This window comes from Haliotis asinina, chromosome 9 (assembly GCF_037392515.1).
Source record: "Haliotis asinina isolate JCU_RB_2024 chromosome 9, JCU_Hal_asi_v2, whole genome shotgun sequence".
NCBI classification, from domain to species: domain Eukaryota; kingdom Metazoa; phylum Mollusca; class Gastropoda; order Lepetellida; family Haliotidae; genus Haliotis; species Haliotis asinina.
The window spans coordinates 24630660-24654681 of record NC_090288.1 but is presented as its reverse complement, the minus strand read 5'-3'; the positions used below and the strand labels follow the sequence as shown (position 1 = coordinate 24654681).

Sequence of the window (24022 nt, the reverse complement as noted above, 5' to 3'; positions counted from 1 at the left end):
TTTTCTAAACTTATACCGTATGGCAACTATTCTTGTAACATCGTATTCAGACTTTATCTGAAAAATTCTCAGCATGTCTGTAATTGTCTTTTAAGATGATCTGAAACTTAAGTGAAAAAATTGTGAAAAAATACCAAAACATGTTTAGATACAATAGAAATTGTCATGACTAACATCTTGAGTAATACATTTGTCGACAGTGAACAAGACATCTGATGATTTTGTGTTGAACAATCATTGGAATGTGTGTCCAATGTACATTCGTGAATGTGTGCCCAGAGTACACCTATAAATGTGTGCCCAGAGTGCACCTGTGAATGTGTGCCCAGAGTGCACCTGTGAATGTGTGCCCAGAGTACACCTGTGAATGTGTGCCCAGAGTGCACCTGTGAATGCCTGCCCAGAGTACACCTATACATATGTGCCCAGAGTGCACCTGTTAATGCCTGCCCAGAGGGCACCTATACATGTGTGCCCAGAGTGCACCTGTGAATGCCTGCCCAGAGTACACCTATACATATGTGCCCAGAGTGCACCTGTTAATGCCTGCCCAGAGGGCACCCATGAATGTGTGTCCTGACTACACCTATGAATGTCTAGCCTATGTATCCAGAGTCTGTATATCTGGATGTGTGTCCCATGCATACACTTGAAATGAGGTTATCTCACCTGGAACACAATGTAGTTGCTGAACGTATGCTTCACGCACTGTACAACATACTCTGTTTCTGATTCAGTGAGTTCAATTGGCTGCGATGACCTGAACAGTGGACCCAGGTTAGCAAGTTCTGGTACTGAAGCAATTTGTTCTGGAATAGAGAAGAGTTGAGGTTAACACCAAGCTGTTGTCAGTTCCATATCACACTCAATCTTTAGACAATTCCTACTTGCTTACCAAACCAGCTGATTTGTGTTGAAATTGTCTTAAAATCTCATGACTAGATCTTCAGGGACAGATCGAACATCCAACCTTTGTTTATCAAACGCTTTCATTGGTAACAAACTGAATAAAAACTTTAATCTCATTAATCGGACTATCCTGTCTTCCGACTCTGACAGCCCTAACTACACTGCCATGTGTCACTCAAGATGTTAAGATACATGAGGAGCAATGAGGATTATAAACACAAATTCTGCCATGTTATGAACTCTGTGTAACTGCCGTAAAATGGGAAGTGAAGTCTACTAATAGCTTGCAATGGCAGTAGCCTTTTTGTGGTTTCATTGTTTAGACCCATGTTTAAATACAAGCGTTGATGAAGGTTTCATAAATGTTTAATGAAAATAGGAACTGGTTTTGAAAACAATGAATACTCCTTATGAACATTAACACATGACAGTAACAAGCAGTTTGATTGGCTGGTCAACAAAATGCCTCCTTCCCCACAAGAGTTCACTTCAAGAAAACATTTAGTATTTGGGAAAGGTTCAGTTCTTGTCAAATTCACAAACAAGGTTGGAAATAGATAAATTTATTGATATTTGTTACAACTACTCCTAAATCTATGGCCATTTTAATTTCTGACTCGTAGATCTAGACTTCTACCTTTTCAGTTTTCTCACACAAATATTTTGACATATCATTTAGCTGTAAACGGCGTGATCAAAATTTGATAAGAATCATGATTGTCCTGTTTTTCACCATGAACATGATCTGCACTCAAAATTCAATAACCTGACATGCTCGTTATTCCAACAATTTGCTGTGCAACGAAAAATGTCAGATTATGCAACTTGACCAAACATACTTGAGAATCACAATGTGCATCAGCATGGGACTCCTGCAGCCACTGACTATGACATGTTTCCAAAACAGAGTTGGAACATATCTGAATAAAGCATACAACCAATCCCGATATGGCTTCTCTCAAAACAGTCCCAAATGGATAAGAAGTTATTCCCCACGAAGAAGTCACGTTAAGTGATTTCATGTGTGCTATCCAAGATACATGCAAACATGCATTAAACATAGAAAATCAAATATCTGCAAGAGGAATGGCCTCTTTTTGTCAGAATCTGTTTACATTTTCTACTTAAGTCTTGTATGATGTTTGTCTTACCTGCAAATACATCTTGTCTGGAGGCTACCACCTTCTCTGATGTCTTGGCACCCATTTCACTACCTTCTCTCGCTACCAAAACAAAAGCACTCTCTCATTTCATGTCCTAACATTTCCTGTTCATGGCAAATATTCATGGGGTGACAATGTCTCTGAGATTCTACAAAACCTAACTCTGATGAGGGATATATAAAATTTAACAGTATCTTAGATAATAGGAATATGGGAATAGTTGTTTTTTACACTCACTCAATGTTATTGGAAGCTGTCATTCTGCCGCTAAGACTGAAGTGATGTTGTCAAAATGGGGTAAAACTCCATTACATTTGTACTTAACTTTCACTATGCTTTTACAGTCAGTCAAACATATATAACACAACACATAAAATAGTTACTCGTAAGGTAAAACTACTCAAGTTAACCTGTTCAACATCTTGCCTAGATAATACTTGAAACAAGGAATAGAGTCCAGCATCGTTATTTGTTCAATGTAAGTGTAGTTGTAGCTGCCAGTGGTGTACTCACTCGAAGGTCTCTGATCCTGCATGGGCTGTGTGTCTAGTGGGACTGACTTAAGGTCAAAGGGGGTATCTGAGGGCTCCAGTGTGTAGTTGTGTAATGCCCTCTCAAGTCCAACCACAGAAACCTGAAGACCTTCAAACACCAAAGAATATTCATGTGAATGCCTAAATATATCTTCTACTCAAATCACCTACTTATTCCTAAGTTCTAACAGTTCACAAGTGGACACTCTGATCTGTGTCATCCTACTCTTTTCACAGATTATAACATCCATGCATTAACATCATTATTATCTTCCAATGAAGCCCATTTGAAACAAACATACATCACATTCTTTTTTAACCAATTCCTAAAGCAGCGTTATGTTTCAGTAGGGAAATAACTAAAGCAACATGCCTGTGTCACCCATTGTAACATAGCCACCAAGACCTCACTCTCTAAAACCATTGAAATGCCCAGATGCCAATGGCAATCGTAGCAAATACACTATAAAACAATAATCAATGAATAGAAATAAAACACCCCAAAATATTACACACTAACCTGACAACTAAGTTCACCAGAATACATTTGGACAGTTAGTTAAAGGACCGAAATAACTGAAAGACTTATCGCTGTATCCGGGATCGGATCCGAGGTGCCTCTAGCCAACCTCATCGGGCAATGAAGAGAGAGTGACAAGCATGGTCAGTCATGTGATCGATTTGGCGGGAAAAGGGAGGCTACTGGATGGTGAGAGTATTTTATGTCTCCTTCTTTTAGAAGGGATTTCAGGTATTCCACTACCTTTGCCAGGGAGGAGGAGATAAGCAATTAGGCATGAGTGAGGATAAGGAAAAATGAATACCTTCAGTCAGAGTAAAATTCATGCTGTTTCTAATACAGCTTTTCTAGTTCACAGAACTACTAGAAATACTGCAACACCATCCCTCAGATGACAAGTAACCTTCATCACAGTGAGTTCTAGTTTCAAACTGTTCATAACAATTGCTCTCATAAACGATCATATTCATTATCAAGCCTTCAGATAAGATTTTCACCTACAAGTACAACTCAATTAGCCTTAATTAGCTTACACTACGGATACCTTTGATTCATGCTGCAGCGTGTGTGTGTAAACATGTGGAGACAGTCTCAGTTATGATGGATACTTGTCTAAGAAAGGTAGGCGTATATTGACTTTACATGCAAATGTTGAGTTAAAAAGGTAATCTTGCTTGTCAGGACCATGAAATCATGTCGAGATAACCAAAATATCAAGACATCAAGTTAAAACCTTTCAAATAATGAAAAATAATGAAGTATTTTGCCTGGACCAAGAAATTATACTGAGACAACCAAGATATTGACGTAGGAGAGTTCGACACAACAGTGTTCGACTGTACTTTTGACAATATGTGTATCTGTATATAAATGTATATTTTTAGCATTAAATCAGAGGTTGTGAGAAAGTACCATTCAGGATGTAGGCAGAGTTGAGAGCCTTCTGCTGCTGTTTGAGGATGTTAACATAGAAAGTGGCGCGGTCCCGAACCTCATCATCACTGTCCAGCTGACATCTGTAATAAACAGGAAGCAGTAATGCAAAATGACTGGCCAGGACAGGGAAACAAGCATCTTCTTCAATATATGACACAAAGAGTTATTTGGAAGGGACTTTTGTGACTCGATTTAAACAGTATATAAATAAAAATTAACAAGAGTCATCAGTAGATGACATATTCCCCCCGGCCCCCACACATTCGAAAGGACAAATCATCTCATAGTTACTTGATGTTTTTTAAGACTATGTTTGTATTGTTTCCATGGAAGTCATGAAAAACATAAATGCAATATCTGTAATCAGCAAAAGTCACCATTTCAAGATCTGTCTCATATATCTGCCAAGATCTGTTGAAAGATATCAAATGTTTTTTGAGAAACGAAACGCAGCCAATCCCTCCATTTTGAGACTAAGTCAGAAACTTTTAAATGGAAACTGAGAAAATAATAAATAACAAAAAAATCTGTACACAGCAAAAGGCACCACTTTTGGGGTCTACCACACATATCTACCAAGTTTTACTGACAGATATTAAGAAGTTTTTGAGTTCTGCTCTGGAAACGAAACACACATCTCACTTTTGAAACTATGTCCGAAACGTTTCCATGGAAACCAAAAAAATCATAAATCACAAAATCCTGTAAATACCAAAAGGTACCACTATAGGTTCAGACTGATATATCTACCAAGTTTCGCAGAAAAATAATGAACAGTTTTTGAGTTGTGCTCCACAAACGAAAGACACCTCTCACTCAGCAATATTCCAGCTATATGGCGGCGGTCTGTAAATAATTGAGTCTGGACCAGACAGTCCAGTGATCAACAACATGAGCATCGATCTGTGCAATTGGGAACCGATGACATGTGTCAACCAAGTCAGCGAGCCTGACCACCCTATCCCGTTAGTCGCCTCTTACAACAAGCTGAGTCGCCTTTTATGGCAAGCATTGGTTGCTGAAGGCCTATTCTACCCCGGGACCTTCACGGGTCTCTTTTGAGACTATGTCCGAAACATTTCCATGGAAACAGAGAAAATAGTAAATCACAAAACATGTAAATAGCAAAAGACAACATTTTAGGTTCTGACTGATATATCTACCAAGTTTTGCAGAAAAATATTGAACCGTTTTTGAGTTCTGCTCCAGAAACAAAACCCACCCCACCATTAGACTAACACCAAAATGTTCCATGGAAAAACAGAAAAAATTAAAAATGCCAAAACTCTGTAAATAGCAAAAGGCACAACGATAGGTTGAGATTATTATATCTATCAAGTTTCAGGCCTCCCTAAGTAATGGAAGGAATTATGGCAACCGACAAATCATGGAGCTGAACCGAGAAATCTCCGAAGATGGCCAATCTTGTTTCAAGTATTACCGACATTGTTTCCGATAGGGACATGTTTATGTTATTACCACTAAACTACCTATATCGCTTCAATTGTTTCGCGAGTGGGCTGCATTTGTTTACATTTGAGAAGCAATTTCTCCAAATTTGCCGTAATTCCTTCAGTTACTTAGGGAAGTTTTGTCTAAAGATACTGCTCCGGACACAAAATGATTATGGATGGATGGGGGGACAGACGAGGCGCCGGGGGGATTAAAATGGAATCACATTACCTCTCTAACAGTACAATGCAACTTGGAAGCAGTTCCTCACAGTGGCCACCAAACTTGGCAAGAGCACTTACTGCAGCTGAAATAAGAGTAACACTACTGCATGTCTGATGGTGGAGTTGTGTGTTACATGTTCAGTCATGCAACATACCGTATATACCCGCGTATAATGAGAGTTTTTCGTACCTAGAATGAGGGGGTCAGGAAGGGGGCTCACATTATACACGGCGTATAAGATCTTAAGTTTTTTCCAGTTGTTTCACTTTCAGTTTCCCCTGACAATGTCAACCAGCGTTTGATAGCCATCCCAGCACTTAACATGAAAACTTTGTATTTAGTCCGAAATAACTGTTAATATCCGAAATAAAGACCATTTGTATCTTGTTTCCTAGTTTTTTATGTATATTCTCTGTAAATAAAGTTGAAATGACCATTGGTCCAGATTCGTTAACAGACTTGAGAATGACAAATTGTAAAAAACACTTACCTTACCATAGGTCTTATGCATATTACCTCAGGCTCTGCTAAACAAGATCAGACAGTCCTTTATTTGCTATTCCCATGAATGGCTACCTCATGCATTGACGAATGTATAGGCACGGAAGTGACGTGATCTCCGTACCCGCGCAAGCGAGGGCCATCCAAAATTCACTTTTCCTGAAGACTTGGTCCTTTGAGCCCAGAGTGGGGAGGAGCGTCCAGCGTTGGGAGGGAGTTACCGTCCTATCGTAAGGCAAGTATTTAAATATCTAAAATATTTTTAGATTTTAATAAATTTTTAACTTACCTTACCATAGGTCTTATGCATATGGATTTGACAGATGGATCACACAAAGGGACCATCTCCAGAATAACTTGGTCCACGTGCCATACAGGATCGAGAATAAGCCACGAGCAGTCTCAGGATCATCCTGAAACATGAGACAGCAAGTAACTCCAGGAATCCAAAGGACAATGAAGACACCTAAAAGGTGAAAATTATCCACAGTTGGTTATCCACAAAACAAAGGGTAAGTAACAGTAATTACCTAATGGACCAAAGGCCTGCAGACCATACACATCAGGTTATGACTGGCAAAGACTGAGGTCGACTTCAAAAAGCCACCTTCCATTATGGCAAGGACAGTACCATTCCTATGTAAAGCCATGGTGGAAGCTCCAATCTCATGCGGATTATTAGCTGAAAGGTGAGGGAGATTCGCAGCGTCATAGGAAGCCAAAAGGGCCTGACGAAGCCAAAGCACCACCATATTTTTGTTGACCTCCCCTTTAGCCAAAGAAGAAAAGGCAATAAATAGCCTTTTCCTAGAGCATCTTCTGGAAGCCAATCTTGTGATATACAACTTCAGTGCTCTGACTGGACAAAGAACTTCCTCCACGTCGTGAGGCCCCAAGATCAAAGAAAGAGGAGGAAGAGAAAACGTCCTATCTGGCTGACCTGGAAGTGGATTCTCAGCAATAAAGTCCCATAACAAGCCAAGATGCACACCGCCATGTCAGGATTGCTCAAAACAAATGCGGGTGACATCCAGAGCATGAAGTTCACTCACTCTTGCCGCCATGACCAGAGCTAAGAGAAACACAGTCTTCCTCGAAAGGTCCTCAAAGGAAGCCTTGTCCAAAGGCTCATAAGGAGAACCTCTAAGATGCCAAAGAACAATATTTAAATCCCAAGCTGGAGGACAGAGCTTGATCTTCTGGTCTTCCAACTTGAAAGCCTTTAGCATAGCAATAAGTTCTGGCACCTTGGAAACTTGCATGTCACATTTCACTGCCAGAACTGAATTCAAAGCCGACAGGTACTTCCCAATGGTGCTACCTTCAAGACGTCTGGACTTTCGAAGATAAAGAAGAAACTCCGCTATCATCTGAGGAGAAAACTTTAGTGGATCTATAGACTTTAGATGACAAAGCTTCTCAAAAGAAGACCTTTTGTCATCATATAGAGATCTAGTTGACACCCAGTGAGCCAGAGCTATGACCTTAGCTACCCACGAGGAATAGCCCTTAGTCTTCAAAGCTGTCTGAAGATAAACCAGACGAAGATGAAACCGACAAGGATCAGGGTGCAACTGATGACTGTGAGGATGGCGCAGAAGATGCGTCTATCCCTTCCCATGACCACGACATCGTGTCCACTGCCCAAGCTTCCGGCTCTGTGATGGGAGACACAAACAGAGGCAACTGCCGATTGAGACTGGTGTCTATCAGGGGACAACCGTGACTGCAGCATAACAACTGAAAGGCTTCCAGATGGAGCATTCATTCCGTCAGGGATGGCTTGCCGGGTCTTGACAGGGCGTCTGCAAGGACATTCCTGCACCCCGGAATATGCCAAGCCCTTACTACTATGTTGTTGTCGTCTAGATGACTGGCTCATCATGATTGCGAATCATCCAAACCACTGCGGAACTGTCGGATGAAATCAACAGTGTGGAATTCCTCAGACGTGAAGTCCAATGTTGTACCGCTAGGATCACTGCTTGGAGTTCTAGATTGTTTTTATGCCATCCCCTTTCGGCACTTGAGCACAGCCCTGAGGTGGTCTGACTGCCGAGATGGGCACCCCAACCTTGAAGAGATGCGTCAACGAATAACTCGTGGTCGTGACGACAGTCAGTCAAAGAGACTCTGACGCAAACATTCGACTCAACTGTCCACCAGCGAAGATAAGAATGAAGATGAAGAGGCAGAAGAATTCTGACCTTCAGATCGTTCGTCTGAATGTGAGGCAGCAGAAACCATTGCAGTGGTCGAAGCATCAGACATCCCCTGCGTGTTAAGTCTTGAGCTGACGTGAGAAGGCCTAACAAAGACTGCCACTCCAGAAGGGTCAAGGGATGAGCAAGGCCTCGACTTGCAAACTTGAGAATCTTCGACCACCGATCCTGAGGGATTCTGTCAAGATTGGAATGTGTCAGAAACCAACTCCCTATGAACGTCAACTGATGCGATGGGACTAGATGCGATTTCTCAACATTGATCATCCACCCCAGTTGCTGAAGAGGTAAAATCCAGTTGTTTGCGTAGGCAACTGAGGGTCGAGGTTGTTCAGGAGGGAAACGTCTATCTGTTGGTCAAAGTCTATACCCTTTAGATGTAGGAACCGAGAAATTGGGGATGTAATCTGAGTAAAAAGCCACGGTGCCATGGATATTCCAAATGGGAGGACCCACCGAACCCAAATCTAAGGAACTTCCTGTGCCAATGAAAAATTGGTACATGAAGATAAGAATCCTAGAGGTCCACACTGGCTAGCCACACTCCTGGTACTAGTTTGGTCCGGATCTGATCCAGAGATATCATTCGGAAATGAGGTGGTTCCGGAAGATAAAGACTGTTGAATGCTGCCATGTTCTGGATCATGGGCATCATGTCTGAGTCTTTCTTGGGTACTAGAAAAATGGGTGAGTAAAACCCCGGGGTCTGGTAGGGATCTTGCACAATCTCTATTGCCTGTTTGGTTAGCAAAATCTGAATGTTTTCTGCTAACAGAGCATGTTGTTCCTGAGAATACACGCTTGACTGGTGCGTCGACGTCAGCAGAGGGGTCACAGTGATTGGCAGCTTGTATTGGTGAGCTCTGCGTGCTGCCGATACACTTCCGGAATCTTGTCATCAACTAAGAAATTGGATGTAAATGCTCGTACTAACTGGCATTTAAACTCTTTCCTGCCAAGAACAAGGCTCCAAGAATCCAGAACGACGCAAAGTTGAAGTCATGGCCAGTGCTGCACGTAGGTGCGCAAGTAAATCATGAAGCACTTTCACCTGCCATTGGAAAAGCGTAGAAAAATGTTCTATCCTGGACGCATTGTCTTCTGTTAAATCCCACACTGCCGCTGACATGGCCGAAGCAAGGACTGATATAGGTTTTAATATCCACTTCAGTTCTGTATCAATAGCTGCCTATTTGGAGTCTTGCACACGATATGACAAGCGAGGAGAACCTGATAAGCGTTTCAAGGAATCGTCTAGCATAGCACCAGTATCGGCAAAATCTAGGCTGTGCACTTTGTAGTCTGTCTTCCTTGTTTTAGAAGCCTTAATTGTGGGATTAATGGATAACTTAGAGAAGTTGGTCTCTGCATCATTAACCATGGGATGTAGTGGAATCAACAGTTCTGGTGACAGTCTAATCCCAAACGGGTCATCATTTTTAGCTGACAGCGATGGACAATCTGGAAGCCTGTTGGCAATCCACTCATAAATTCAATATATCCTCATCTTAATCAGGGGAGAAAAAACGCTCCTCCGAATCCTCAAGCGAAACGGCGTGAAAATGTGGGCATTGGGACGATGAGGGCAAGGGTACACCCTGTGTGGAATCCTTCCTAGAACCAAGAGACACATCCAGCGAGCTGGAATGACGACATTGAGGAGAGCGATCTTGACCTGGGCGTGCGGTGACGCTTCCCCCGAGTAAGCGACCTTGAACGACTATCCCCCTCAGAAGAACCACGCTGCGAGCAGGATCTGGACCTGGAACATCGGTGTCGGCTTTGATGGGGGCTACAAGAGAAACGTCTCGGAGATCTCGACTGGGGTCCTCTTGAGCGCTGCGATTGTTCAGCCACTAAGTGCTGAGCTCTCTCCTCCACCAACTGGCGTTGTAAGTCCTCCTCCCTAGAAATAGTGTGAGAGACGCAGGGAATCTTATAAGAAGTAGACAGTGTCGGTGTCGGCTTAGGTGCCGGAATAGGTAACGGCGCTGGTGTCCGAGTCAGCATCGGTGCTGGAAACAAAGTTGGTGCTGGAACGGTAGGAGGAATCAGAGATAAAAGTAGGCGTCAGCACTGGCGTTAGTAATAGCAGGGAATGTAGTAGTTTCTGCACTTCAGGATGAGAGAGTGCATCAGGCCGTGATAGGTATACAATGGCGTTGCTAGGCTGATGACCCAGCGACCGAGTCACAGGCGCTGCTGATTCATGCGGAATTTCTAAGGCTGACACTGAAGGAGAGCGTTGGTCTGGAGTATCCACAATGAAGACCGTGAACCCAAAGATGAAGCTGGGGAAGACATCTTGCGCCGACGCTGCATGAAGCATTTCCCCTTCATCGCCAAGAAAGTCTTGAATTCAGAGGTAGACAACGGCACACGGTGGACACCAGGGGTGAAACACCGTCACATGCAAAAAGGGGAAAACGTAAAAGTATAACATTAACACAAAAAAAACCTACACAAAAGTGTAGCAAAAAACACCCCTGCGCGAACAATAGGCACAGCCCACTGTACAAAACAGCTGAGGGAGACAAGTCAAAATGGCTGCCCCCACACTACGAGTGCCACGAATGAAAAAAACAACAAATATACCAGCCAGACAGAGAAAAAACACGGCTGAAATACAGAAAATATATGAGAAGAAGGCCAAGAGACTAGCAAACTTCCCATATACCTGTATAAACAAGGAAGAACGACATGGGAAACACCCATGTGAAAGAACAACACAAGGTAAGTGAAAAACCTTCATCTTTACACTTACAAAAAAAGTGACTAACTTTAATTCATCAAAGATAGGTGGTCTGAAAAACAAACCAACGACACGTTCTCACTCGAGGACGCTTAAAGTATAAGTGAATTTTGGATGGCCCGCACTTGCGTGTGTACAGAAATCACATCACTTCCGTGCCTATACATTTGTCAGAGCTTGAGGTAATATGCATAAGAACAATGGCAAGGTAAGTTAAAAATTTTGTTCTTTACAGACGAGTCAAGGTCTTTCAGATAATGGTCATTTTCACCTCGCTTGATAATAGTAGCCATTTTCACGCGAAATCCTGTTTACTATGGACGCCGTATACTAAGAACTGGGGTTCAGAAACTCGACACATTGCATAAGTTTCGCTGGTTCGCTATCCATGTTAGAGATATAAGCTCTGCACACAGTTAGCAAACACCTCCGTGTTTCACGAGCGGAATCATCTCATAATTCTTTTGTCTATTTAGTATCTTACTTCAATATTTTTATAAATTTAACTTAAATTATCACTGCAATCACTTTGTTTCTTGAGAAAAGTATATGGTTACATGCCTACACTGAAATACACGCAAAATAGACAAACATGTAACCAGTAATGAAAATACATTTGCTGGAATATGGTTCATGTAGCTTCTATCAACATTTGATCAAAATCACACCACCCATCACTGACCTGCCCGAACTGCTGCATTTTCCAGGATGACCCTGTTATATATGAAACGGATGTACTTGGACGGTGTGGGGGTGCGTGGACCCTCCCTGCCAAGTAGGTGTAGGATGCGTGTTGCCAACACAGTGTGTTCACAGTCCTCGATGAACTCACAGAGATGGGCCAAACCTGAAACACAGAATGCAAATGGGAACAAATTCCAGCTGCAGGCTACAATGTACGACTCAGATATTACAAAAGTACATGCTTCCAAGGGACACTACATGGAGTAATGGACCAACTCACCAGCTTCCTTTGCCTCTGGGTTCTCCTCGATGATTGTTATTATACAGTCAACAATTGCCTTCTTGTAGTCAAAACCTCCCTGAAAAAATTAGCAACTTTCATCAAACACCACTTGAAACCACATATAAATATAATATAATAATAAAATTCATCTTCAGAAAAGTTAATTTCTGAATAAAACTGATTTTTAAACTTATCCTGACTCACGCTTATTATGCTTATCTCCTCCATATATGCGAAGACAGTGACAGTGACAGTGGTGGGTGATTACATCCAGTCAAACTTGTCCTCTCATGAAGCATTCATTGACTGGAACGGGTTGATATATATATATATATATATATATCAGCTAGTGTCCTGCTAGTGTCTAATGCAACTGTATGTCAAAATTTCTATCAAGACCAATTACCAGTACAGGTTCATAATCACTCATGCCAGCCTGTTCAAGACGTGCACATGGACTCTCAACCATTATACTCTGCAGAGCTGTCTCAAAAAGTCGCACGATAAAAGGTCGAGTGAAACTCAGAGCCTTTGTGGAAGCGTTAGTTGTTGTGCAACAAATGGCCAAATCAGTGAATGCAAGTGACATGACCAGTTGCGACCCTTCATCATGGAGAAGTATCTTCATTATATCTACAGGTTCATAATCACTCATGCCACCTGTTCAAGGCGTGCACATGGACATTATACTCCACAGAGTGTCTTAATCTCAACAAGTCACGTGATAAAACAGTGAAAGACGCTTGGTGCCATTGTGGAAGCGTTAGTTGATGTGAGACAAGTGACCCAAATTAGTGAATGTAGTGGTTGGCAAACACTGTATTTGATTTCCAAAAGCAGTCCTCCATTATAGTTGTTAGTGAGCAGTTTCCATGCAGAGCGAGTGTCAACACCAAGGCTCTCACTTCATGTGGATTGGAAGCTCGCAAAGGTTCAAGTCCTCCTGCATTGTGGGCCCTCAATGTAATGGCTCTCTCATCCATACTGAGACAGTGTTGCGGGATACTTCCATAGGTGTCTCAGTAGTTTATGACTGGAGACCATAGCATGCATTTTTGACATTCATTCCGCTGTTGCCAGGGAAAGTAGAAACAGCGTTTTCTGTGTCAGAAATTCAAGCGAAATTCAAGTGTTCAGTCTAGTGGCTTGTAGACATCACTCATGGGGTGTTGTAGTACAACATTCAAATCCCAAACTGGAGCCTTACATCTGCGTTGTTGGTCTTCCAGTTTGAATGAAAGCAGTATGGCGAGTAGTTCTGATACTTTAGTCAGCTTGATCCCCGTTTTCATGGTGATAACAGAGCTGAGTGATGCCAAGTATGTCGAGATGTCGAGAGTGTAGAACCTCTCAGTCCTCAGGTATGTCATAGATGACATAAGTGGTCCACTACTTGAGGATGTGTGGCCTTCGTTGCAGTGAAGCCTTTCAACCTGGGGTATCTTTCAAACAGCATCCATTTATCGTGGTATAAGGTATGGGCAGATCTACGTAGAAGTAAGGTGCTATCACCAATCTCATAGAATATCCTCAATGTTATAAGTACTCCTTGATACAATCCAGACATGAAGTTGCAATGATGTCAGATTGCCATGTGCTTGTTTGTGTGCGGATGGACGAGTAGGTTCTTCCACCCTGGCAGTTGTAGCGTTGGTTTTCCTAGTTCATCAGTGAGTACTTGGAATCAATACGTTGTTGGCCAATAAGGTGCAACCAAAGTCAGTTGTATTAGCATCGTCTTTCCAATGACTTTCGATGGTAGCACTGGAGAGGGAACGCGTAAGTGTTCAGGCCTTCCCATGCGAAGCTGAGAGCGTCTGTTGCCCATGCTAACGGATCCGGCACTGAAGATACAAATGTTGGTATCTGTTTGTTGAATCTTGTGGCAAATAGGTCTATTTGCAGAGATCCGAATGTCTGACTGATAAGTCGAAACGCCTCTCGAAGTAGCCTCCATTCCATTGGAGATTGTTGTAGAGGGCATGAAAGAGCTTCGACGTGCCTTCATGTGGAGGTTCAAGTCGTCGATCATGTTGAAGAGTTGAAAGGTTAGCTGTACCAATGTGCGAGATTGTGTCGATCCTTGCTTGTTTATGTAGAACGTTACTGTGGAGTTATCGGTGTGAACCATCAGTAGTTTGTTCCTCAAAGCTGTAAACCAATGACGTACTGCTTTCATTACAGCTTTTATCTTCAGGTGGTTGATGTGATGAATGCGTTTGTTTCTCATCCAGATTCCAGCTGCCACCTCTTTGTCCAGGTGAGCACCCCAGGTGTAGCTACATAGAAATGTATGTAGAGAGTGGTAAAAGAGTCGTGATGACCTTGAAAATAAGGCCAAGGTAACCAAAATCAACTGGTATCTGCGTAGTCCCCCAATGTAGGCTGTCACCAAATTTAACACATTAGGTACAACAGTTCATAAGATATCGCTTATAAAAGAATCAGGAGATATGTACGGACATACAGACATACAGACATAGACACTGCTGAATACATAGTCTCCTGTTTCACATTGCGGTGGGGTACAATAATCCTTGCAAGCATAGTAGATTCAATCCTGCAGACATAGAGGCTAGATGCTCTGAGATGAATTGTTGATCTTTCTTCTGAGTACTGAGAGGATCATCCTTTCATCTTCAGGCTCTGGGTGCTTGAACTTGGAGATGAGAGCCTCACTGATAGCCCTGGAATGGGCGAGTCCGAAGACTTTGAAGGATCTTTTGTGAGTCTCATTGATGAGATTGTAGGCCTCATCCATGTCGGGCACTTTCATAAAGGGCTCCATGTGATGTAGTGCGAATCGACAAGCGCTGAAGTGAGTGAGTTTAGTTTTATGCCGCACTCAGCAATATTCCAGCTATATGTCGGCGGTCTGTAAATAATCAAGTCTGGACCAGACAATCCAGTGATCAACAACATACAAGCGCTGAAGGCCTGAATGTGATGTTGCTGGTACTTAGTTGCCATCTAAAAGGCTGTTGACAAAGTTTCAGGGATCAAAGATAGTGGCAAAATCGGAGGAAACATCAATGTGTCGATGTTACTTATCTTACAGGCATGAGTTTCGTTGACGAGGCCAAATCTGTTAACATTCCACGACACGACATACATGTATTTGATGCAGAATCAAAGGATTCAGACATGACTTGCCAGGGCCTACTTTGATTGTCCTTAGCACGCCATTGGACAGTATATAAACATAATGCAAATTCTGAATCTGATACATTGTTATGAAGTTCACAGTTGAAGAAGAATAGACTTGTATGAAGGACATACTACATGCGGATCAACAGCAGACAGCGATTACCTTCACTGGAAGCATGATTTCATGAACTAAAACCAAGTCTTAAGTTGAAGAAAATGTGTCCAAACACTTTGAAATTTATCAATTTCAACAATAATTTTACATCTTGATGATGACAATAATTACAATAAAAACAAGAATATGGCACAAGTTAGTTTGAAGGGCCGAAGTATAAGCAAAAGTTATCGACATATCGGGACCCAAAGTGTCTCCAACCGTCCTCGATTGACAATGAAGGAGAGAGTGGCAGGCATGGCTGGTCATGTAACTGCAATGGCGGGAAAGGGATTCTTCCAGTGGGTGAGTGTACTGTGCGTCCACTTCAATTAGAAGGGAACTTCAAGTGTTCCACTATCTTCCCATAGAGGGAGGAGATAAGTATAATAAGCATGAGTCAGGATAAGGAAAAATATATCAAATTTTTAACTGATTAACACTGACAAAGGATAGGTAGATTGATAAGGTTTGACTTGTTGATACAAAGCTGATGTGAAGACTTGCATCATTTGCCTCACCTCATCTCTCAGCATTGAAGACAAGAAATTCATCAGCACACTGTGTTTCCGTGGGAACTTTGCACAAAGTGACCTGAATTAAGATATATCACATTACAACAAGAGTCATCAGAAGATGACATATCCCCCCAGCCCCCACATATTTGAAAGGTCAAATCATCTGACAGTCACTTAATGTTTCTTTAGACTAAGTTTGACTTGTTTCCATGGAATTCATGAAAAATATACATGCCATATATCTGTAAACGGCAAAAGGTATCACTTCAAGATCTGTCTCATATATCTGCCAAGATTTGTTGAAAGATATGAAATCCTTTTTGAGTTGTGCTCTGGAAAAGAAGCCCATCCCTCCATTTTGAGACTGATTCCATGGAAACAGGGAAAATTAAAAATGCCAAAACTTTGTAAATAGCAAAAGGCACCACTTTGTGGTCTGCCTCAAGTATCTGCCAAGTCTTTCTGTAAGATATTAAATAGTATTCGAGTTATACTCCGGAAACGAAGCCCATGACTCCATTTTGAGATTTCGTCACAATCGCTTCCATGGAAACCCAGGAAATGATAAATAACAAAAACCTGTGAATAACACACAGCACCATTTCAGGTTCTGATTGATATATCTACATAGTTACGCAGAAAAATATAGAACAATTTTTGTGTTCTGCTTCGGAAACGAAGCTCCATTAGACTAACACCAAAATTTTCCACGGAAAATAACAAAAATAAAAATGTCAAAACTCTGTAAATAGCAAAGGCAACACTAAAGGTTGAGACTATAATATCTATCAAGTTTGGTCTAAAAGTATTGAAACTTATGCTCCGGAAACAAAATGATTACGGAGGGATGGAGGGGCGGACGGATGGACAGACAAGGTGTAATGCCTGGAAGCATTGCCTGCAAGAAATATTACAAGCAGGTTTGATTTGTAAGACATTAACATAATTAGAACTCCAACATACCTGATAGCCTGCACAACGACAATCTTAAACTCATCCGAGATCTCTGACATGAAGGATGAAATCTGCTTCATGAGGCGATCTACACTGCTTTCGTTTCCAGTTTTGAGTAATGTGGTGATGGCTAGTGTGGCAATGCTACGGTTGACGTCAGTGATTAGATTCTCAAGGTCCAGGTTACATGCAGTGACAGCAGCAGGGTGCTTCATGGCCACCTGCAAACATCACCATTCAATCATCGTCTACATCACATTTTCTCAGTATTTCATCTGACACGAAAAGAAACATTTTCTTCATGAAAGAGCAAACTTCAGTTACTTTTCATGAAAGATAATGGTAGTTCCTCAGAAATACATTATCCTTCTTTTGGTAATAATCAAGGTTGAAAAACTATAGAAAAAGTAGGTTGAGACAGTGTTGAAACTGACCTTATTGAGAGTGCGGACAGCAGCAAATCTAAGAGTTGGTTTTGGTGAGCTGCAGAAGAGTTGAAGTACAGACACAGCTGGAGCAAGGTCCTTGGCAGTGGTGTTCTTCATGTTCACTATAGCATGGGCAGCCTCATAGATAACCATCTCACTCTTGTGACGCAGACAGCTCTCAATGAAGTCAAACATTGGACTTTCAGATCTGTAGGATTCAAAATATTTTCATGTTAACAACTCATTTTCTGCTTCACAATATTTGCTGTTGAATGGTTAGAAAGAATGAAAGAACCATTCATCTTCTACTTCATACACACAGGTTAACTCCAACGTGGAGGGACAATAACACTGCTTCCACTATGGTAAAGGCACATCACACACACCGGTTATCTCCGACATGGAGGGACAATAACACTGCTTCCACTATGGTAAAGGCACATCACACACACCGGTTATCTCCGACATGGAGGGACAATAACACTGCTTCCACTATGGTAAAGGCACATCACACACACCGGTTATCTCCGACATGGAGGGACAATAACACTGCTTCCACTACGGTAAAGATGCATCATACACACCGGTTAACTCCAACATGGAGGGACAATAACACTGCTTCCACTATGGTAAAGGCACATCACACACACCGGTTATCTCCGACATGGAGGGACAATAACACTGCTTCCACTATGGTAAAGGCACATCACACACACCGGTTATCTCCAACATGGAGGGACAATAACACTGATTCCACTATGGTAAAGGCACATCACACACACCGGTTATCTCCGACATGGAGGGACAATAACACTGCTTCCACTATGGTAAAGGCACATCACACACACCGGTTATCTCCGACATGGAGGGACAATAACACTGCTTCCACTACGGTAAAGATGCATCATACACACCGGTTAACTCCAACATGGAGGGACAATAACACTGCTTCCACTATGGTAAAGGCACATCACACACACCGGTTATCTCCGACATGGAGGGACAATAACACTGCTTCCACTACGGTAAAGATGCATCATACACATCGGTTAGCTCCAATGTGGAGACAATAACACTGCTTCCACTAAAATATACATACATAATCATAGTCTAAAAAGTTCATAAGGTAACACTGAAGGTTTGTTTACATACTTCAAATTGCTCAAGATTTGACAAAAACAACAAGAGTCATCAGAAGATGACATATCGCCCGGTCCCCACATATTTTAAAGGACAAATCATCTGACAGCTCTTTGATCATGGCTTATGAGCCCAACAGGTGTTAATTTCAAATTGTGGTCAATGATTGAAGTTCTGCATTGCATGTCATTAGCAGACAGGCAGGCAGACATAATAGTGTCAATAAACCAGACTGTGTTTTCTCACAGATATTAGGAACTTTTTGAGATGTGCTCTGGAAACAAAACACACCTCTCACTTTGGAGACAAAGTCCGAAACATTTCCAGGGAAACCGAGAAAATAATATCACAATAACCTGTAAATACCAAAAGGCACCACTTTAGGTTCTGACTCATGTATATAACAAGTTTTGCAGAAAAATATTGAACAGTTTTTGAGTTCTGCTCTGGAAACAAAGCCCATCAGTCCATTTTTAGAAACCAAAACATTTCCATGGAAACAGAGAAAATAATCACAAATAACACATATCTACCGAGTTTTGCAGAAAAATATTGAACAGTTTTTAAGTTCTGCTCTGGAAATGAAGCCCATCCCTCCATTAGACTAACACCAAAATGTTCCGTGGAAAAACAAAAACAAAACTCTGTAAATAGCAAAAGACACAACTATTGGCTGAGATTACTATATCTATTAAGTTTGGTTTCTGAGTTATGCTACCCGTGAAGGTCCCGGGGTAGAATAGGCCTTCAGCAACCCATGCTTGCCATAAAAGGCGACTCAGCTTGTCGTAAGAGGCGATTAACGGGATCGGGTGGTCAGGCTCGCTGACTTGGTTGACGCATGTCATCGGTTCCCAATTGCGCAGATCGATGCTCATGTTGTTGATCACTGGACTGTCTGGTCCAGACTCGATTATTTACAGACCACCACCATATAGCTGTAATATTGCTGAGTGTGGCGTAAAACTAAACTCACTCACTCACTCTGAGTTATGCTAAGGAAACAAAATGATTACAGACGGACAAGGCATTGATTATATGAGTAACACTGTATGACAAAATTGTGAAAATTTTTGGGACTACATGTTTGAGAATGGAAAATAACTTTAACATGTTAGATTTGATACATAGAATACATAATGTTGTACATGGAAGAAATGCACATACAGTCATGTGGGGGATTTTAAAAACGAGAAAGTTTTAACACACTTACCCAGCATCTTCCTCCTCAATCAGCTTGCTGGCAATCCTGATCTGTCAACACACAAGACTTATTACCAGTTATACAAAAAAAAAACACCATTTCAACCCACACCGTTAAATATGACCAGTGTATGTGGTGTGTAAAAGCAGACATATACCAAATGGCTAACAAAGTGTAAGTCAGACATTTGTAAACAAGAGTCATCAGGAGATGACATAACCCCCGGCCCTCACATATGTGAAAGGAAAATATTTAACGTTTTTTGAGGTCTGCTCCCGAAACAAAGCCCACTCCACGATAGGACTAACGCCAAAATGTTCCATGGAAAAACTAAAAAAATAAAAATGCCCTAACTCTGTAAAACGCACAACTATAGGTTGAGATTATTATATCTATCGAGTTTTGCTCCAGAAACAAAATGATTACAGACGGACGGAGGACGGATGGACGAGGTGTCGACTATATCCCCCTGCATTACAAGCCATGGGGATAAAAATGCCATGCTTGATGCCAGTTCATGTGTCAGCATTTCATCAATCAGGTTGGGTTCTCTAAGCTGCTCAGTATAATGCCAGTCTTGTTGGAAGATGCAGATGACACTTACCAGCAAACAGTAAGCATAAGGTGACTTGAGAGTATGCTTGCTGAACTTGCTGACCAGCTTGTTGACTGCCAGTTTGTCATTCTTCCTGATGTGGTATAGCAGCCCTAAAGCATGGTACTGAAAGAGAATAGAAACAACATTACAAAATCTCAGCAATAAATTGACAGGCAACATAATGAATCGATGATATTAGATAACATGGTCTCGTGCCCTTATTACTTATACTACTGTACTGCAATGAAGTCATTTAAGTTTTCAAGAAGGTGAAAGGCTTCTACAAGACAATATGAGACTAGAAAAAAGTACCTGCACCATGATGTTGTCACTGTTGACGGCCTCCTGGGCTTCATTCACCCAACGCTTGGTGATGTCATGGCTTCCTTTACTCAGGTGCTAAAAACATACACAAATTTCACCATGCAAAACAGAGTCTCTTGTATACATACAGTCAACATTTAAAGATGTCAAAGGATACAGTCTCTCTAAATGGACCACTATAATAGGGACTGTTTTTTATACACATGGAAAGCATAAGTTTTAAAATTTAGGATATCAATTCATTGATTAGGCAGATGGATAGCGTAGTGGTTAAAACAATAGCTCATTACACCAAAGACACAGGTTCAATTCCCCACATGGACACTGTATGTGAAGCCCATTTATGATGATTTTACTGGAATATTGTTAAAGGCGGCAACATAAAGCCAAACTCACACTGTCAGTAGTTCACTGATTCAGAGGAACTTAATTTTTAATCATACATACATCAGTCTCTCATATCCCATAATTATCTTTTCAATTAAATTTTAAAAATCATTATAATTTGTATTAATAAATTCAAGCATTACCTTAGTAATTAAAGCAATTTGTCGGCTCTTGTGTCAGTTCTGTCCAAGAGCAAAATTAACCAGAGCATTTTCAACACAGATTGAGTTAAATACACATGATTTATTTCTGCCTCAGAACAATTCCTGAAATAATCATTGATACTTATTTTCATCAAAACCATTCTAGACAAAGATCAAAAGAAGATCACTATATATTCTTTTCAAATGAAGAGCCACCCCTTCTAACATCTGCATCTATCAACTGCTTGATCCTTCATGTGTATTTCTACTCTTGAGCACAAGGTCATCTGCCACTGACTTATTGAGGTGTCTCCCATTCTCGCGGCATAACGAGGAAGTAAGATTATGAATTGTAAGGAAAAAGAATCTTGTTGGAGAGTTTACTGCAAGAATAGGAGGCACACCTCCCCCCCTCTCTCTCTCTCTCTCTCTTTCTCTTATAAAATCAGACAAATGGAATCACATCCTTCCCTTCGCTGTATAGATTATTTTGAAAGCTAACAAACCAGTGATGAGACAAGGGCTGCACTGGACACTGCTGGGACTTTGTCCACAATGGCCTGCTTCATATACCTCTCAATACTTTGCAGCATGGTGTTCTGCAAACAATGACAAGACAGTCAGAGATTATATATCCGTTATATATAATACAAGGCACAGTAAGAAGGAATCAATAAATTTGATCTTATTACAAATCCTATTGTAAAAACTTACATCACAGCACATTTAGCACATACAATGAAATCAACCATTCACAACAGAAAAACATTTACATCCTACAGCAACGGCAGATTATTGACAGCAAGAACACTAGACCCTGCACTAGACCACATTAAACTCCTGCTTTGAGCTGTGTCTGAAGGGTATGTGTTGGTATGACTTACATCTGTGATGGAGCAGAGAGCTCTGATGGCAGGTCCACGGAACTGGTCCTCCTTTCCCGTCATGTCCTTCATCAAACTGCAACACAGGATGCCACATCAATACACAACATATTTCTGCACTGTTTACACAACTGCCAACAAAAAATATAAATCACAGTTCCTCATAGGTTTCAATACAAAGTAATAATTGTCTGTAATGTGAGAAAGTATCACACGGCGCTTAATGATGAAGTTTTCAAGCATGGTTAGTCATGTGACTGGGATGGAAAGTATTCCAGGGAGGCAGTTTATGGGTGACTGAACTTTTACATCCCCTTCAAAGGGAACTACAAGGGATTCAAGTGTTCCACTATCATTCGCCTAGAAGGAGGTAAGCATGATAAACAGTCAAGATAAGGAAAATTATTAAAATCTAAATATTTTAGATATTTAAATACTTACCTTACCATAGGTCTTATGCATATTACCTCAAGCTTCGCTAAACGAGATCAGACAGTCGTTGATTTGCCATCCCCTCGATGGCTACCTCATGTAATCTACGAATGTAGTCACGGAAGTGACGTGATCTCTCCACTCGCACAAGAACACAGAATCTAAAATTCACTTTTACCGTCAACCGGAAGGTCCGAAGAGTCCAAAGTGGGAAGGAGCATCAAGCGTTGGGAGGGAGTCACCGCCCTATGGTAAGGTAAGTATTTAAATATCTAAAATATTTAGATTTTAATAAATTTTTAACTTTCCTTACCACAGGTCTTACGCATATTGCTTCGACAGATGGATGGTAGTGTGGACTCCGGAGGACCATCCCTCAGCAAGCAGTGCACACGCATCAGGAGGACTCGGGAAACCAATGCCAACAGTCTCAGGATAACACCTGCAACAGGACAAAGAGTAACCCAATAGAACTCCAAAGAAAAACCGACGCACCCTGGGGGTGAGGTTAATCTTAAGACCAACGGTAAGTAACAGCGTTATTACCTAATGGGCGGACGGTGGGGTAAGTTGCTGAGCAACCACCAGTGGACCAAAAGACTGTAACCCCTCCACGTCTTCAACTGCCAAGTCCCTCAAGTAGTGGGAGGCGCAGACAGTTGATGACTTCCAGAAACAGCCCTCCATGATCTGCGGTACCATGCAATTCCGATGGAGGGCCATTGTAGACACCAAAGCCCTGATCTCGTGTGGGTTATTTGCTACCGGATGAGGCAGGTGCTTGTCGTCGTAGGCCGCCAGGATTGTCAGTCTGAGCCAGAGGGAAATCGTGTTCCTTTTTACCTCTCCTTTGCAGGTCAAGGCAAAAGGAATGAATAGTCTTTTGCTGGGACCGTCTCGTAGAGGCTGACCTTTTAATGTAACATCTCAGAGCTCTGACTGGACAAAGCAGCTCCTCCTCCAAATCATGATGACCCAAGACCGTAGACAAAGGAGGGATGGAAAATAACCTGTGAGGGAAGCTGGTTCTTAGCCACAAAGTCAGCAGACCCAAAAGAACTCGTCCGTGCCTGGACTGTTCAAAGCGGATCTGTCTGACTCTAGCCGCTGTTGCCAATGCTAGTAGGAAAGCCGTCTTCTTGGACAGGTGTTCAAAAGAGGCTTCCTCTAACGGCTCATACGGCGGTCCTCTAAGATGTTGTAGAACGACATTAAGATCCCAAACTGGAGGATGAAACTTGGCCTTCTGGTCTTCCAGCTTGAAAGCTTTGAGAAGCACAATAAGTTTGCACAATCTGTTTATCTGACTTGATTGCAAGGACAGAATTCAATGCTGACAGATAGGTGCCTTAGGTACTGCCTCTGAGATGTCTAGAGTTCCGTAGACAGAGAAGGAACTTTGCCACAAACTGAGGGGATTCTGCCATAGGATCTTGAGATCATTGTGCGCAAAAATTCTCGAACGAGCACCATTTGTCGTCATATAGAGATCGGGTAGAAACTCTATGTGCGCGAGCTATAACGCTTGC

The 24022-nt window shown here is 41.7% G+C and overlaps 1 protein-coding gene across 1 annotated transcript in view; it reads right to left on the bottom strand.

Annotated features, from left to right (window-relative positions):
- Positions 1–24022, bottom strand: part of LOC137296419 (coatomer subunit gamma-2-like) — a 53709-nt gene that overhangs the window by 12594 nt on the left and 17093 nt on the right. The window contains exons 6-20 of the mRNA XM_067828213.1: positions 22062–22137; positions 21684–21776; positions 20636–20722; positions 20330–20446; positions 19735–19775; positions 17388–17589; positions 16963–17174; positions 16003–16075; positions 12178–12256; positions 11896–12060; positions 5745–5820; positions 4038–4141; positions 2586–2714; positions 2061–2132; positions 670–809 (exon numbers count right to left, since the gene is read on the bottom strand). Of these exons, the coding sequence (XP_067684314.1) occupies positions 670–809; positions 2061–2132; positions 2586–2714; positions 4038–4141; positions 5745–5820; positions 11896–12060; positions 12178–12256; positions 16003–16075; positions 16963–17174; positions 17388–17589; positions 19735–19775; positions 20330–20446; positions 20636–20722; positions 21684–21776; positions 22062–22137 (1666 nt within the window). The remainder of the gene's footprint in view (positions 1–669; positions 810–2060; positions 2133–2585; positions 2715–4037; positions 4142–5744; positions 5821–11895; positions 12061–12177; positions 12257–16002; positions 16076–16962; positions 17175–17387; positions 17590–19734; positions 19776–20329; positions 20447–20635; positions 20723–21683; positions 21777–22061; positions 22138–24022) is intronic.